Raw genomic sequence first — 18,363 nt, 5'->3', positions numbered from 1 at the left:
TTCTGTGTTGGCATATCTTGTTCATGTGGCTTCCATGGTTTTTGCTGAAGAGCATTTGTATAACTTAAATGGAGGGTCTCAGCTAAACTTAGTTTATCAACAATGTTGACATCTCTTAATGTCTTGCATCTGCAAATACATAAATGCAGATAAACAATGTAGCTACTTCGCTTGGATCTTAAATCCTCTACCATCTAAGGAATCAGTGATAGGGGATTAATCAATTAAGTATCTTATCAAGGTGGTCATGTCATCAGCATTGCCACTTCAGCTGTTGCAAGACCTGAGAGCTTCGGGTACCTGTGGTCCTACCTGTGTTTTGTAGGATTGGACAGTGAGTAAACAACCAATGAGATGGTGCTGTGAGATACATCAACAGTCAATCCAGCTTGGGTTTCTCAGCCATGTTCCACCAGCCTTCCCTGCATGTGTTCTTTCTGTAGTTGAGCTGTCATCTGCGTTCATTAACACTGTGGGAAGCAATCACTCTGAAGATGAAATAATTACTCAATTTGTATACTGACTTTGTCCTTACTTGAAAGGAACAGAATTTCCAATACTTACTGTTTTATTTAGAGTCAGCATCTGAAATATTGGTGCTGTGCTTACTTTCCTTCCTCCCTCCTTAAATGCACCATCTCTTACCTATCATAATGTCACTATATATAGGTAGGAAAATAATCTATCACTTTGTGTTATGTTTCTGGTTGATTCTCAGGTTTGAAGAGGTGCATGCAGATTCATTTACAGGTCCTGCAGGTCAGGATGTTCCACTACTCATATTCTTTAGAAGCATTAAACATGTAAGAGCGATGAACATATATATGAAACATTTCATATATAATACAGCTCTACAGTGTCTAGTGAGAACTTCTGATGATCCTGTTGCTCAAACAAGTGCTGTTATCCATGGTGGCAAATGAACTGCTGCTACTTCTTAATGATTGAAATCCTTATTTAGTCAGTGTCATACTTTCTGCTGACATGAAGAAATGTCTCTTCCCTGATTCTCAAGTTTAGTTGTGTGTTCCCAGTACTTCTTGTGCTCTCCTGTACAAATACAAACTAGTAATTTTGCTGTGGACAAATAAACATTCTGCTCAGGTTATGCTTGAGCTACCTTGAATGTTTCTTGACTAATGTTCAGGACCTCTAGTAGCAAATAGTGGTACGGAGAAGGAACATACTTTCTGACTTGCTTTTCATTAGTGAATATGCAAAGAATTTGACTATACTTGGCAACCAAGCAGCTGATGAACTTTGGCACTATTTGCTTTAGTTTTCTTGGATCTTCAGGAGCTTTACTGAATCTACTGAAAACTAGGAATTAATTTCTTGCACAGTACCAGAGAGCAGCACACTTGCAAACTTTGCCTTACATAGTATGGGATATACAGAAGGAATTAATCTGTAAAAAGATGGATTGTGGGTATGGTACCACATCACTTGATGTAGGGCAAGCCATTTTATTTTTGGAACTGTATGTGCCAATACTGGTGCACTTGTTTTCTTCCCATTCCTATACAAACTCAGCTTGAGATTGAGAACTGAATTAGCTTTCTCTTTGTCGAGCATTCTTTCTCTTCCCTAAAACAAAACCATATCTGTGCTTTATTCTACATGATTGACTAACACAGACTTGGAGAAGCTCTTTTAAGTGAAATGCCTTGCAGAATTACTCTGCATCTCATGTGTATGTGTGTTAAAACAAGATATTAATTGGCTATAGCTAATCCCAAATGACCTTACTTAGCAGATGATTGCTGTTCATCAGGTATGTTATGAAATCTGTTACTTGTGAATAACATAACTTCTAACAAATCGTACATCTTAAACTGTTCTTCAAGAGTAACATTAGTCTTTACTGTGTTTTCATGTTGAGGACATAGCTGTGTACCTTTAGCTACTGCTAAAGTATCTTACAAGTTTAAAATTCCTTTGTGATACTAAAAACATGTTCCAGAGGACTTGGTGTATAACTGTGAGATGCCATCTGCTGAAGTCGACAGTAGCATATTTTCAGAAGATGTCTTGAATAATGATAGTTGCAATGCAAGTGTGAGGAGTACATGCTTTTAGCATAAACTGTATTTTCACCTGGCGTAGAGGATTTTTTCTCAAGTCATGTAGTATGACAGCTAATTTTGTATTCTACCATTAACCGAAGGCAGTCAGGAAAAAGTTAAATTCATTTTTGTTGTGTGGTACCCTGAAATCTTTGGTTATGGTAGTACAAGCAAAGAACTTAATTAAACATATCGTTCATTTTCTTTACCTGAAGTCTTTAATGCACATCTGCTGTACTAGTCTAATTTTTTTACTTGAACTCAGTGTTTAGACACACTTGTTTGAGATACATTTTTATATACTTCTGTGCTTAGCATTGCTTTGTATATAAAGTGTGAAATCTAATTTTTCAGTCTTGAGAAAACTAGGACAGGTAAGGAATACGGAATTGCTTTGAGGAGTAATTCAGGGCAGAGGACAGTGCCCTGTACTCTACAAGACCAGGCTAAAATATTGCTTTTATAGTAGTGTTCTGCATGAATAGACTAATCTTTCTAGGTGACTCTGAGGACACTTGTACTTCTGCTAAACACCTTTAAGATTAAAATCTACAGTGTTATGTCTGTGTTTGAGGAGTTATCTGTAGATGATAATCTCGAGGTTAAAAATGTACCTTTGTCCAGGAAAGACAAAACCGAAGTTTCAAACTGGTACATAGACATGGCAAGAGTACTATTAAATCAGCTTGCATTAGCTGTATTGAAATCTGTCTCTTCATTAGAAGAAGTTAACCATGTAAAAATTGAGCTGTGTAATGGTATTACTCTCTGGAACTCGTGGGCCACTGAAATTACATTTGAGCTGTAGTCTTTACTTTATTAGCACACTGAAGTATCCAAATCTGTATCAGGCGACTAAATATAAAGTGACTATGCAGGGCATGCTTTCACCCTCCTTACTAAGCTATGTTAGTGACATCTTAACAGGATGTGTTGGCTGTCATGTTGCAGCTGCTTGTAGTGTTACTAAACTGACTAGGCAGCTGGGTTAGAATGTGGTTATTGCTCGAATCAGTATGATGTCTATAAATAGGAGAATTCCATGAAAGTATGCAAGATGTTCACCTTTCCTAAAGGAAAGCTTATTCTACTTCTATAATGTGACTGGCCATAGCAATCAGAGCAGTGTAAGAGAAGAAGGAAATTTGTGTGTTAAAACATCAGGAGAAGTTATTTTCAAATGTGTTTTCTTATATGGGTTGGTTTTAATGATATTTGTTATATTTAGCCATATCCAGAAGATCCAGCAGTGTACAAACCACTCTCCCAGGAAGAGCTGCAAAGGATAAAAAATGAAAAGAAACAGAAACAAAACGAGAGGAAACAGAAGATATCAGAGAATCGCAAACATTTGGCCAGTGTACGGGTTGTACAGAAGAACCTTGTGTTTGTGGTAGGACTATCTCAGCGTCTAGCAGATCCAGAGGTGAGTAGTTCACACTTGCACATCTTGCTCTTAACTTAGTGTCAGGGAACCATTGGAATACCCTTGTGCCCACCCGTGACTGTCTCCCTGGTGGGTACAAAATGAAGCAGCATTGAAAAGGTTCGCTGCCACTGAGGTCCTCTCTTCTAAAAGGAGCCTACTCAGCTTCCTCCTCCAAAATAACCTCAATGAGTATTTATGTCTTTGCTTTGGGGAGTACAAACGGTCTGGGTTCTTTTTTTGTTTAAAAATGACTTCTTGTTAACCTAAAAATAAGCTTAAGGATTTTTTAGGGACTCATTTTACTAGACTGGATTTGCTAGCATTATATAGCTGTGTCATGTACCACCAATTCTAAAATGGGGGTTTGGTTGCATTATAAAGAACAATAATAAAGTGTAGCAAAAACCTGTTGAGACAGAAATAAAAAGCCAGTGCTTGAAGTGTTACTGGGAAGGGGAGCATAAGGCTGATGACAGTTGAGGGGAAAAAATTTAATATGAGGAAGACCCAGGAGAGAGTTGGCTTGCTACTCTGCATCATCAAAAAGAAGCCTTTCATCTGACAAAACGTTCAAGATGTTCTTGTTACTTCCGTCATTAGTCATCTTCAGGGGCCTAATGGAATTGGTTCTAATGAGTAAAAGTACCTTGAATTAGAGTATGGAAGGAGTGTACTACAGGATAAGATGGATGTCTTAAAAAATACTGTGCTAAGTTAAACTCACCTGATCGGACTGAATTGTCTGGAGAAAGATCAAATAGAAGTGTCTGTTTCTGGCCCTTTCTGAGGACTCGCGGATTATGAGCTGCATTTTGGTAGACTGGGAAAGATGAAATACAAAAAGCTGCATTTAGTGGAGGGGAAGAAAAGAGAGATGAAGGAAAGAGAAAAGTCAAAGTTAAAGTGATAAGCCATTTAACACTTCAGTTTCTACAAGAATGTAGCAACAAGTATTTGCAAGCAGCTGCCAACACTGACTTGGTGCTATTTATTACTGAAAAATGTAGTCATTTTTTTTTGACCAGAGCCAGGATTTGAGTAAGAGAATAGTATATACAATTAACTTCTTTTAAACCTCAGATAATTCCACACTGAATTCTTAAAGCAATTAGAAGTGGATTTATTGGTGTAGTGGGGGGGGGGGGAATTTTACAAGGTTTGTTGGTAGCAGTATTTTCACTGTCATGTCAGAAGATAATCTGTATTTACTGAATATTCCATATAGCACCAAGATGACTTGATTTCCAAGAAGCTTAGCCTGAAAGAAAGAGATGGGCTAAAAAAAGAGTATTCAATATACTCAAGTTTTCCACTTAAGCAGGCAAAAACCTCCTGCAAAAATAAAGATGATTTGGAAGGGGAGATTGGCTGCTATTTTCTGATTCTGGAAATGGATCTGTAGATTATAATGGAATACAGGTGGATCCACTTCTGTTGACATACTCATGGGAAAATTGTGAAGGCCATGCTGCCCTATTACGAGGATAATCTACAAGACACTTGAATAAACTTCTTTTAATTTTACTGAGGATTTTCATTCTCCTCTGGAATGATGCCTGAGAAGGATGGGTGTAGGATCTTGCAAAAGGGAACTGATTAAATGAAGAGCAGTCAGAAGAGACCAGGGAGTGACTGGTTGTCTCTACAACGTGCCCTGTAGTTCTATAGGATGTTCCAAATGTGATTAATGCTGTTAGATCTTGAAGACACTGGTGTTGCCTTGAGAAGATGGAGGAGATAGCTAGGTAAAGAAGCCCTTGGATCAGTATGGTTAAACAGTACTATGCATTTTTAATACGAAGATGGAGCTGGGGAAATCTACCTTTTAAAACTCTCAGATTATTGTCTAGAGCTAGAAATACCCTTAGCCTCTGCTATGAAGACAGGCTGAGAGAGTTGGGGTTATTGAGCCTGGAGAAGAGAAGGCTCTGGGGAGACCTCATAGCAGCCTTCCAGTACCTGAAGGTGCTAAAGGAAGGCTGAGGAAGGACTTTTTAAAAGGGCATGTGGTGATAGAACAGGGGATAGTGGTCTTAAGGGCAGATTTATGCTAGATATTAGGAAGAAATTCTGTCCTGTGAGGGTGGTGAGACACTGACACAGGTTACCTAGGGAAGTTGTGGGTGCCCCCTCCCTGGAAGTGTTCCAGGACATGTTGCATGGGGCTTTGAGCATCCTGCTCTAGTGGGAGGTGTCTCTGCCCATGCACGGGGGTTGGAACTTAAATGACCTTTAAAGTCCCTTCCCATCAAAACCGTTCTAGGAGTCTGTGATCTAGCTTCAGTTTGAGGGGTCAGTACTCTGGCACCTTCTTCCGTCTCAGAGATAGGAAAAGAAAGGCTTTTGGTACCCAATGTGTCAGATATATTGCCAGTTCCATTGGCACACAGGTAACGGTTACTCGGCAGAGTTGCTCAGTATACTAGAGATGTTCCTGCAATGCACAGGATCCCTAAATTATGTATTATTACTAACTGATGCGGGGAAGGGCAAGACAGGAGTGGTTTGGAGATTGTTTTTCTTTAGGCTTGTGATACTCATTCATTTCAGCATGAAGTTGATGCTGAAATGTTTTTTTGCCCTTAGGAAGTGTCAGATATTGTCTCCCTGTACTTAGTCTGGTCTTCTGAAAACTTAAGCCTCTCGAGCTAATTGGTTTATTCTTTCTCTTTGCACTGAGGCAAGTGAGTCAGGATTCAGCGTTTTGTTCCTAGCAGTTAATATATCTGAATGCAAGTTTAAGATAGTTATTTCTTTTAAAACTGCAATAAATGTGATTTTAATTTTTTCCACAAATTGTAAAATAGACACATATAGGGCTATTTCATGCTGACTGAGATGTATCTTGCCTGAGTAGGGTTTGGGTAATCTGAATACTGAAAGAAATTTGAAAAAGAAAGCATAAAGTGTAGAATATCTCTCATTTAAGTTCTTTACTGCAGTAGCAATGTACTTTGTATTGCAAATAACCGAAATAATCTACATCTACATGCTCTCCTCCTCTCTGTAGAAGAGACATGTTTTTTATTAAAGGCTTACTCGCGCAGTTAAACGATAGTAAGTACAGACTTGTATGACTTAACCTTCCAGTATACCACTCTCTTTTTCCTGTAGGTTTTGAAACGACCAGAATATTTTGGGAAGTTTGGTAAAATACATAAAGTTGTTATTAATAACAGCACATCATATGCAGGCTCACAGGTAAGTCAGAGGCCTTTGTGATTTTTTAAATTCCTTTAGAGACAATAAATGTGTGCAGAGTGAATTTGGGGTTTCCTATTTCTGATGAAGCAATAGATTAAAAAAGTTAAAAGATAAAAAAAGTGTTGTAAAAATCAAATTGCTGTTAGGTAACTGAGGCTTTGTCCAATCAGGCCTCAAAGTTGGATGTAAGATGCAGTGTAAAAATATTAAAAACTGGGAGTCAGTGTGAGTACCTTCAAAGAAGCAGCAATATGGCATTTATTCACTAATCTGCATTTCAGGGATAAAATACCTTAAGTATTTTTCAAGCAACATTTTGATGCATTTCTTTTCCCCACTCTTTATGCATCACATCTAAATCTGTATGAATTGTATTATTTTTGTCTGTTTTCTTGCAGAAAACATCTAGTCACGAATATACTAGTTTATGAAGTGAACTGCTAAAAAAGCAGCTTAATGTTCAGGTCTGCCTGGTGTGCAGATTAAAAAAAAACTTGAAAAATGTTATGTTTTCTTTCTAGGGTCCAAGTGCCAGTGCATATGTAACTTACATCCGGTCAGAAGACGCTCTCAGAGCCATACAGTGCGTCAACAACGTGGTGGTAGACGGCAGAACACTTAAGGTGGTAATATTTTTATGTTCTTACGTATTTGTGCTAGGACACCAATATTGGTGCTTGTATAAAGTTTTACCTTTATGGATATGTTTGTGTTGATGAACAAAAATCCCCCGTTTATTTTATTTTGACCTCTGTTCCTGGCATTAATCACAACAGGGAAGTTCAGGGAGCCTTCAGCAGGCAAGGTTTTAGGGGGTTAGCAGGTAACTTCTGAAAAAGAAGCTTGAGATAAAGTAGGAGATGGATCACCACCTCCCACTTTCCCACAGTGTCTTTTTTTGCTGTATAGCTTAATAGCAAAGTGTAAAAACCTGACTGTGTTTGCTTTTGTGGAGCATTTCTTCAGTCCAAACGCCACATCTCTCAAATTCCCTGGAAAGTCCAAGTTTTTTCCTTTTCCTGTTTGTGTAAATGGGTATTCAGGCTGACTAGGCCACATTGGTGGCTATGCAAACTCATCTAGTTAATATTAATGTCCTGACCTTGCTACAGAACATTAGCCATTTTCATGAAATACAAATTCATAACTACTTGTTTGGCTTCTTACGACTGTGAATGCAAATATTTAGTGAGGCTCTTATTTTGGCGTTTGTTTAGATTGAGGAAAATAGAAATGCATTCTAATTTTCTAATCCTTGAGTATATAGGTTTCTTACAAATTGGACTTCCTAGTCCATATGCATGAAAAAATGCATTATGGTGGAACTCCAAACCATAGGAAGGAATTATTTTTTTTTCAAATACAGCTATTTTCTTTTACTGTAAAAGGTGCTCTTAGCCTCCAGTACTTCAGTAATGTTTTTTTTTTTTTCTTCAGGCATCATTAGGTACAACAAAATATTGCAGTTATTTTCTAAAAAATATGCAGTGTCCAAAACCAGACTGCATGTATCTACATGAACTGGGGGATGAAGCGGCCAGTTTCACAAAAGAGGAAATGCAGGTAAGTGTCATAAATGGGGATCACATGAAATGTGGCATGTGTGTATTTTAGTGTATATAATTTAGTCTAATATGTGTGTAATATAGCCTTTCGCTGAAACTTATGACAGAGATGGATTTTGAAATAAAAAGGTGATTAATCGATTTGATATGGGAAATGAAGAGTTATTTTTTTCATTGTATTTTCTTGCTTTTGAAGACTGAGAAGTCCCTTGGGTGTTCCTGAGTCAAAAAGATGGAGATAAATTCTTAGCCAGTAATTCAAGGAAAACCTGCAAACGAGGCCACCTTCCCTGTTCATTTCCCTGTATTTCTCCCACCACCTAGATCTGTTATGTTATATATATTTGAGGGTATGTTCCTACCTAGGCTTTTTAGGTGTGGGGTTTTTTTTTATATAGCTGTCAGGGTTTGTTTAGTCTGTTTCAAACCTGCTTGTCAACACTATTGTCTTTTGTGGCAGTAAGCCCCAGAAATCCACAAGTTGTTTTGTAAAGTGCTTTCTTTTGCCTTTGTTATAGTGGTCTCCAGTTAGTTTTGTTAAGTGTCCCCTAATCTTAGCATTGTAGTACTTGCTAAAAGCAAAACCCTTATTCACCTTTGAGACTGTAAAACTTTATTTCACCTCTTTCAGCCTTCTTTCCAAATCAGACAGTTCCTGGACTTTTAAACTTCTTCGTAAAGCAGTTATCCCTGTGAGAATTTATATTGCCCTTCTCTGTACCTTCTAGCTGTGTCCTCCTTGGTGTGCAGAGGTCAGACACATCATACTCATGATGTGAGAGAAGCAAAGTTTAATACAGCAGTCCTTGGTGTTTTCTGTGCAGTGTGGTGTGTGGAGGTTTTTGTTAGTGTTTTGTTTTTTTAAATACCCTTCCTAATGATGCCCAACACATTTTTTGTTTGGTTGCCAGTGCATAATCATCTAACAACTTCAGTTGGCAGTAACCTCAGTATCTCTTCTCTGAGCTGTAACTGCCAGTTCACAGATCAGTGGAGCATTTGTATGGTTTAAGCTATTTTTCCCTTGGTGTGTGTTACCTGACATATCTGATGAAACTGACTTGCCACCAGTTTGCCAAGTTCTCTGGGGTTCTTTTGGAGTTCCTTACAATCAACATGACAGCTTTCTACCTAAAGAGCTTGGTTTTGTCAGGAGAGAGCTTGCTTTTCCCTCTCTTCTGGTGCATGCCAGTAGTGTTGCATAAAAGTGATGCCAGTCATCAGTCCTCTTTTTTTGCTTCTGCACCCTAAAAGAGTGGGAGTAATTCCTAATTTACCTTTCTATTTTTGAACCAGCTTCAATCCAGACAAGAACATTTCCTCTATCCCAGAACATTTTTTGCAGTAACTTCTGCTGTGAAGCTCTATCTGAGGCTTTTTTAAAACATTGGGGATTCTCTGTATGCTTATTGATAATATCCATAGAATTCCATCATGTTAGTGAAGTAGGGTCCCTCTTTACAGAAGGTGTTCGGATTCATTCCCAGCAGATTGTTTTTATCCATGAACATCTATCTTCTTTTAATTTCTTTTTAAGATAGACTTTATAATCTTAGGAAGGATGGAGGTTGAATTTAGGAGTCTGTCATTCACAGGATCTTTTCTACAGCCCTTTTTATAGGCTGGCAATCTGTCAGTCCTTTAGTGTAACTACCTGTTAAAATTGATAAAATACCTTGGCCAGGAATTCAGTTTCACGTAAGAGTACCTTCAGAAGCCTTGAGTGAGTTATACTGGATCTTGGTGACTTAAATGAATCTTCCTTTCCTATTCCTTGTTACATTCCTTAAACTTTCTTCTCTGTTTCATATTGCTTTCTTGGAAATAGCTGGAAGTTACACAACTATTGAAAAGTGCAGTGTGCTTTCAGTGCACCAGCTTTCTGGGTTAGTGTATATAAATTTACAGGTCCTTGTAACACAGCCAAATGCTCATTGTCACAGACTTTGGTTCTCTATTTGAAAAAAATGTTAGTAGATGAACTTACATTCTAGGTTAAACAATTGTCAATATTGCTAATCACTGTGACAAACTGAAAAGAACTGGTAGAACTCCAGGAAGTGTCTGAAAGTGAAGGTGGGAATTATAGATGCTTCCTCCCAGGAAGTCTTCAAGGCTGGGTTGGAAGGGCTTTGAGCAACCTGGTCTAGCAGGAGGTGTTCCTGCCATGCAGGGCGTTTGGAACTTAGATGATCTTTAAGGTCTCTTCCAACCCACACCATTTATGTGATAGGTAAGTGAGCTTAGGATGGCCTGATGTTTCTGGCCATGGTGTTCAGACTTTTGGCACTGAAGTCTTTAGCAGAATGAAAAACATCCTGAGAGGTTTATTCTTACTCAGCTGCTTAATGTTTGCAGTGCAGATCTCTTAGTATCTGGTAACTAGATAAAAGCTATTGACTACTTCACTGTTCTATTTTGCATTTTGATCCAAGTCATTAGGTCACTTAACTTGGAAATAGTAATTCTTAGGTTGGAGTGGTATAACAACCTACAAAAAAATTGGAAGGCTTGCCTTGCTTCTTTTTTTTTTTTTTTGAGATATCAATTTAAATGGTTGGGGGGTGGATCTTGCTGGTTTTGTGTTAAATACTTAGCCACAGAGTGTTACAGGTAAGCTAGACTGAGAAATACTCTTCCTTCACTCACCAGATTCAATATCTGGAGTTGGATTGAGCCTCATCAGTCTCTCAAAGCAAGAAATTGTTCTCAATTAATTTGATTAGTTAAAAGAATATTGCAGCTTTTTCAGTTATTTAAAAGAATAATTTATCAGTTAGTGCTCAGAGTATACTCCTCATCACATGACAGGTAACACTCAGACCACCTCAGCTGTCTTTATTAAGCTGATATAAAATTACATACATTTTGGAACTTTTGGTTTAAGAGTGACTCTCTGCTCTTTGTCTTCTGAACAGCTTAGTATGGCTGATGTATTAAATGCAGGTTGCCTTGGAGACTTATCTTAAGATATATTGAGAAGCTCTCAATTTGAACTGAAGAGCAAGTTCTAATAAGGTTGTAAATATTTTTCTGCTTTAGAAGTCTCAAAAAATATGAATTGGTAAATACCTCCAGATGCTTTCTAGGCAAACTTTAGATTTGTTGAGATCATGTCTGTGCTGAAACTGAGAAGCACCAGTTTGCATTTCAGTCAGGAGTGACCTGTTAAATTGTTAAAGCTCAATTACTAAACTTTGGGAGGTACATATGTACATTTATATATTAAAAAATATTTTTTGTATATATAAAATATATTAAGCCAGTGTTTACTCATTGTGAGTGTCTTTCCTTAGGCGGGTAAGCACCAGGAATATGAACAGAAACTACTGCAAGAATTATACAAACTAAACCCCAACTTTCTCCAGTTATCTACGGGTACAGTTGACAAGAACAAGAACAAAGTGACAGCACTGCAGAGGTATGATGCGTAAGTACTGATTCTGGACTGACTGGCTATGTTTTCTTTCTGGTTACTCCCAAAAAAAACTTTCTTACTCCTATTGCATCCTTAAGTTACCTGCTCTTTTCAGTAGCTATAATATGATAACATCTGATAGCAGTTATTCGTGCGGAGACATATGCACAACTTTGTTCTAATACGAAGAGAATGGGGGTCTTATTTAGTAAATAAATTGTTTTCTGCTGTGAGTATTTGGATCACTAGTTCAGAATGAGTTATTCTGAAACAAGATCTTGTATTTTCTACTTGCATAAACAATATTTATTAAAGACCAGGTGTCAGCTTTCTTGGTATGCTGTCATGATTAATGCAGTCTGTATCTTACAACTAAGGCAACTCATAGTCTTGACATGGGGTTTTTTTGTGTGTTTTACATCATGATTTATAGGGCAGTCTTTACCTTAGGTATACGGACCTTGAGAATTGAAAGCAAAATCAGTTTCCTTTGTGTGAATAAGAGTTTACAAGATGTGAATATAAAAGACTTCTTGGCTTCATGTAGTAAAGTTAAATGTTGGGTTTTTTCACTATGTTGTAGATATCATTTGTTATTGCTTGTTAAAATAGTATTTTGTTGAAGTAGTTTGCTCAGTAAGTTATGAAAAGGTTTCTGTCCATGTGAGTACATAGTCACACAAAGATAAATGAAAGCCTAAGGTCAACAGTCCTTATGTGAATTATCCACTCAAATGTCACATTTAAGAAATAAAAACTGTTAGCAGCTTCCTCCACTCCTTTTTTATAGGATTTTCATAATGAGATAGGCAGAGTGGAATGTAAATGTTAGATTGCACTTCATACAAACCTTGGCCTTGTAATCAGGGTTTGCGTTGTGTGCCAGTTTATCCACTACTGAATATTTCAGACAATAATTCAGCACTGGCAGCATCACTGCACAACAGTTTAAGCAAGAAAGTGAATACTATAGGTAAAATATTGCCAATAGATCTTGAATAAGCAGAATTTAATTCTGAGAACTGATATCCCAGCTGGTGTGCTGGCATTATTTTCTTTTAACTTCTGAGGGAAGTGTCATATGCTCTTTGACTGTATCCAGTTGGATCTTTTCTTAAGGACTGTGCCACTTCTTATTTCTTGGGCAGTGGTTCCATATTGACTTGGAAGGTAAGCGAGCAAAGTAAATACACTGCTTCCTGCAATTGCATATTGATTGTTGTCTGTTAAAAGTTTGACCTAATCTTACTTTGAAACCTAATTATATCCCAGCAAAACAAACGAAACCAGTGAGGAAGAATGCTCTATCTGGAACTGCAGCAAACTTTTAAGCCTTCAGAAAGCAATTATGAATTGGAGCTTGGCCAGTCACTGGTGTTAACATTTTGGCACTTGTGGAAAAAATGGCATGTTACTCTAAAGGCAACAAGTGTTCTGGAGTTAATTTCTCTTGTCAGCTGAACAGCATCTTCACAACAGAGTCTGTTCTTTGCTAATGGATGGCTAGGCACTATCTTTTGGGTTGCAAAGTTAATTTCTTCTTGCAGCTGAGATTTTAAAATGTTTCTTCAAGTCTTTTCTCATCAGAACAGGATGTAGCTTGTGTGCTGTTGAATGCATGTTGTTCTCCTTCACAGCTTTTTACCCACATGGGTTCTTGTTTTTGTCTCATTCATTGATACAATATTAATATTTCTGGCAGTTTGTCAGACCCTCTGATTTTGTGGTTGTTCTTGTGTTTCTGGGGTGCAGGATTTCTGTTTCAGTCTAGAATTGAACAGAAGTTGAGTTCTAAATAGTAAATGTTTAATTATAAATATCCAGTAGTAGAAAACAGTTTCTTAAAGTGAGCATAAGTGCTCTTTCACAATTGTTAGATTTTGAAAGAGCCTACTTGCAGACCTTTTTTCTTGCTACTGAATGCAAATGTTAAAATCTTACAGTGCCACTTTGTGTATGGGGGTAGTCATCTCTTGGTATGTCACTTGATAGCTAGCCATGGTAACTGCATTCACTTACAATTAGAGGTATATTCCACATTCAAAGCAGATCAAGCAATTCCCCCTGCCGCTGACATTCTCCTAAAGAACTGAAATGAGCGCTTTCCTATGCTACAAGTGGAAACACTTGTTAAGCACTTGCAGATCTTTTAGAGGATACACCTTTAGAATCATGCAGCTCTGAATTTAACCAAAACAAAAAAAACCCCACGTGCACAAAAACCCACCCCCAAAGCCTAAAAGTTCCTCTTGACCTCTCTCCTTGAGTGCAAAACTTTTAACTGAGACAATTTAAATTTAGTTTTAATATACAGGTGGCTTTGTGCTGCAGCAGACAAAAATTTTTATATTTAAAAAAATGTGCTAATGATCAAAAGCTTTGTTATATCTAAATCGCAGCTTTTTAAATGACTGTTATTGTGCTGCTGCTGATGTGCACTCATTCCTTGATGTTCAATATCTGATCAACTTGCTGTCTTTCAAATGTGTATAAAGCAAAGGTCAGATCTGTATATCAGGTCAAGGCTGTCATCTGTATACATATTGTATAGGTATATGAAAAAGGATAGAGCAGGTATCTAGTAAAACCAATTTTGTCTGGATAGGAGTTGGAAACACTTGTTTTGCTTTAAGCAGTTAGAAGAATGTTGAGATTCTGACTGTGAATGTCCTAAATTGACCAAGAGATACAGAGTAAATGTTGGACCCTGTGATAAGAACATATTAATGAAGGGGGGCATTGGGAAGAACATATCTATTTTTAAAAATTCATAGGGAACAAGCATTAAAAAAAGACAGCACTTGAACACTAAACCCAGCATCCTAAATAAAGCAAATGAAAAGCTAAACTTCATGTAAAGGAACTGGAGAAGACAAAGGCAAATCTTTTATAGTAGGAGTGTAGAAGTGTAGTAGGGTTAGGGGATGACACTGTATTTCAGTGCATTCAGTTATAGATATTTCAGCTTGCTTCAGTTTGCTTTCAGCAAAAACTTGGGCTTTGAGTCCTCTACTTAACTTTTTTCAGATCTCATGTGCAATCTGAAATTAAATGTAATGTTACTTCAAAAAGGGAAACAGTTGGGGCTTTAGACTAGAAATGAAGGGAGCAATAACTTGAATGAACAGTGTGTTGGCCTGGCTGGTCTCAGGGTTTGGTGGTAAAACTGTGGACTCTTGTGTAGGTGTGAAACACAGGCTTCATCTGTTGGGATCAGGCTTGATAGGGTCTGGAATATAAAACAGTTTTTAAAAAATTATTTCATTTGTAATTCACAGAACTTAAAAATATTTGTGGGATAAAGCAAATAATTCTAAATAAGATGTGTGTAGGTCTGGATACTTGAAGCTGTCAGTATATTTTTGTTTCTTTTAATTTTTTTCCACTCCCCCAAATGGACAAGTTTGGACGTCAGCATTAGCAGAGCAGCTATCCTGTGAAGAAAACTGAATTCCCCCCCAGTTTTCTCTCTCCCTTCCATCCCCACTAATTCTTTTTTTTAAGTCATCACCATTTAAAGTCTGAGAAATAATATCCAGATAAATCTATTTGTATGGATTGTCTGGCACAAGGATTAATTTCCCCAGTGCTTACAGTTTTTAAAAACACTTTCTTCATAACTTGAACTCTTCTTCTTTTTTTTTTTTTTTTTCTTTACTCTTGCCTTTTTCCAGACCCAACAGTAATAACAAAGATGCCTGGCCATCATTACAGAGTTCAAGTAAATCAGCCAACGGTTTAACAATGGAACACAGGAAAACGCCTCCTATATTAGAAAATGGCACAGACCCAGAACACATGACTCCAGATGGTGCAGACTCAGATTTCGGGTAATTGTGCTGCCTTTTATACTTCAGATAGCTTGCTTTCTCTCTCACTGATTGATGTGGAGGGAATGATTCTCCAGTCTCTCTGGTTGGAGAGCTGGATTCAAATCCTGATCAGGTCACAAAAAGTGGGACTTAGCCTAGCCAAGCTAGTCTGATTGGCACATTGTGCAGGTGAACACTAAAGAGAAGTTAGTAAGCAATGGTACAGGTAAGAGCTGAGGGGAACTGAATGACCAGGGGATCAACAGCTTATATAGCTGCATGGTCCTAGCCAGATCTGAGCTCTTAATTTCTATTCAGAAGCTTCCACGGAAGTAACATGCTAGTTGCTATACATCAGGAGGCTTGTCACTTGGAAAAGCTTCAATAGAAGGAAGCTAAATGCTAGGACCGAATATCTGTTATCTTCTTGTGTTCCAGTTGTGTTACAGAAACACAACTGCAGAGGTAAGAATACCCTGATTATCACTCAGGAACAGGAATGACAGGCCAGCAGGTTCAACTGAGGCTTCCTTGTGCAGAGGAGGTAGTTCATCTGCTTTTGCAATAACTTCCTTATTGCTAACCAACACTTTTTTTTCCTCTTTTGGTGCCCTCCTTGAATAGAACTGGTGGCCTTTTCCATCATAAGCATCACTTGCAGTTCTGATGGTGGTCTGTAGTCATGCTGGTTTGTTTTCTTTGGACCCCTTTAGGTAATGTCAGTTGGGTTTATTCACAGGTTGGATGGAAAATTAACAAGATAAACCCTAATCTTTCAAGAAGTGGTTTTACCAGTTAGGTAGCTGATCTTGGTTTTAAATTAATACTGAACTGATGCATTAACATTGTGAGTGCTGTTCAAAGTCATACCTTTTTGTTAGGTTTAATAGTAGTTTCATTGAGGTATGATTCTATGGTTGCATCTCTGAGGTGACATGGAGCTTCCTTCTTGTCTTTTCTGAAAAGGGCATATCAAATGTAGGTAAAAATATTGTAGCCGATATAGAATGAACTTTATTAATTCTTGAGAGTTAGAAGCCTGTCTTGCAATTAAAGGCTCCTTAGGCAGGTTCAAATGTAATAAACATTTTCAGCACTTAGATGGTCATTAAAAGCTGTCTTACATATAGCTTTTTAAACTGCAGCATGGTGACCTTATGTCAGCAGCTTTTGGAAAATAATTTGGCTGGAATATCAGCTCTACAGTTAGAATGATTGTGTAGTCAAAAGTCTAGAGCACACTTTTGTGCTATAGGTATTCAGAAATTACTAACCCAACGAAGTTTGTTCCAAATGGAAAAACTTCATTCATGCTCTTTGACTACTGAGTTGAAAGTATTTGTAAATCTTCACCAGAGTAATGCTTGTTTGCAAGTGTGTTCCTCTGATTTTTCTTTTATAGTTATGAATACTTTAGCTTCAGTTATCTTTTTTTGAGACACAGTATTCCTTTGCACAAAAATTGTTTTTATTGACAGATTACTCTTACGTAGTTTCTTTAGAATGGAGAATTAATTCTGCTGAGTCTCCACTCTTAGGTATTTTTGGGATGGGGAGAACAAATATGGGGGGAAACAGTCTTAGGAATTTTTTACCTTGATTCGTGGCTCTGTGCCATACTTAAACTTTGCAGCAGCAAGAGATGTTTGAAAACAAGGTGTAGGTAGAATCTGAAGTCTGCACCCAGTTAAAATAATTACTGTATATGTATTTGTCTTGTGCTAACAAATTGTGCCTGTAATTTGACTTGGATCCCATTTTGGCCTCCTAATAGAACTGAAATTAATTTTCTTCTGGTCCTTGTCTGTAGGACTGTTGATTTGGATTGTGCAGCCTGGTGCTTGTGCATCATCTTTTATGGGTAGATAAAAATGAAAGTACCTTGAAGTTTTAAAGCAGAGATTTTAATATGAACTTGAACTAATACTGTTTCATTAGTGTGGTACCTATCATAATTAAGGCTATTTACAGATGCCTGTCAGAATCTTGAGTCCTGAAATGTGCCATGTCTTTTATGCTATGTCTTTGCCTGCGTTTTTCCCCTTCTGTCATCTCAAAACTCAGTTTTCTTACCTTGGAACTACTTTCTGCGAGTTAAAGCTTGAAGACTGGTGGGAAGCTTAACTTGCCACCAAGACTAAATAGTTAATTTAATATTTTATCTCTCCCCAGATTTATTTAGGACTTCTATGGGAGCTGACAACTTAGTTATTTGGAAAACAGATCTGTTCCCAAGCTTCTCTCCAGTAGTAGCATAGATGGAGCTGACTACTGCAGAATACTGCCATAATACAAGAGTCCTATTTTTAATGGCATAGAATTTACCATGAACATGTTTAAACTTTCCTTTTGTTGCTTAACAGGACAGTCAAGAAGCAGAGTGGAGAGTGGTGGGAAGAATTATTACAGTATACAGCAAAGTATTGGAATGCTTATGATTAAAAAAAGCCTGTCATAAATATAAGTGGACTTTTTCCCATCTTAATTCCTCCTAATTAATTTCACTTTGCCTTTATTTCAAGGCCTTTGTACCAGTCAGAATCAAATGTTGATTTTTACATTAAATATTTGAGTCTCTTATTGTTTCTTTTCCCCTCCTGCTTTTGCAGCCCTATCGACAAACCTTCAGATTCCATCAGTATAGGAAATGGTGACAGCTCCCAGCAGGTAAGACATAAAGATAAATGCTGTGAAAGTAAGAATTGAGTTTGAGGGCTTAGTGCAACTTGTAGATGGAAAAGCAAGTATTTTCTGAAATGTATCATAATTTTTAACAAAACTAAAAAATGCTGCTGTTAAGTTTATTTTTGTTTGACCTTGTACTGAGCTATATACTAACTAACTTAATTGCAGCCAAAATTTTCAGGAA

At 37.5% G+C, this 18,363-nt stretch overlaps 1 protein-coding gene across 8 annotated transcripts in view; it reads left to right on the top strand.

The window, feature by feature from the left end:
• Positions 1 to 18,363, top strand: part of CNOT4 (CCR4-NOT transcription complex subunit 4) — an 80,758-nt gene that overhangs the window by 40,319 nt on the left and 22,076 nt on the right. For 3 of the 8 annotated variants that reach the window (XM_051629159.1, XM_051629149.1, XM_051629193.1), the window contains exons 3-9: positions 3,295 to 3,492; positions 6,610 to 6,696; positions 7,221 to 7,322; positions 8,137 to 8,262; positions 11,561 to 11,694; positions 15,357 to 15,512; positions 18,104 to 18,161. In XM_051629159.1, the coding sequence (XP_051485119.1) occupies positions 3,295 to 3,492; positions 6,610 to 6,696; positions 7,221 to 7,322; positions 8,137 to 8,262; positions 11,561 to 11,694; positions 15,357 to 15,512; positions 18,104 to 18,161 (861 nt within the window). The remainder of the gene's footprint in view (positions 1 to 3,294; positions 3,493 to 6,609; positions 6,697 to 7,220; positions 7,323 to 8,136; positions 8,263 to 11,560; positions 11,695 to 15,356; positions 15,513 to 18,103; positions 18,162 to 18,363) is intronic. The other 5 variants (XM_051629183.1, XM_051629212.1, XM_051629176.1 and 2 more) reach the window with 3 other exon arrangements.

The sequence above is a fragment of the Apus apus genome, chromosome 1 (genome assembly GCF_020740795.1).
Source record: "Apus apus isolate bApuApu2 chromosome 1, bApuApu2.pri.cur, whole genome shotgun sequence".
Lineage (NCBI taxonomy): Eukaryota > Metazoa > Chordata > Aves > Apodiformes > Apodidae > Apus > Apus apus.
The sequence above is the reverse complement of the archived record's forward strand: the minus strand, read 5'-3'. Positions and strand labels throughout refer to the sequence as shown.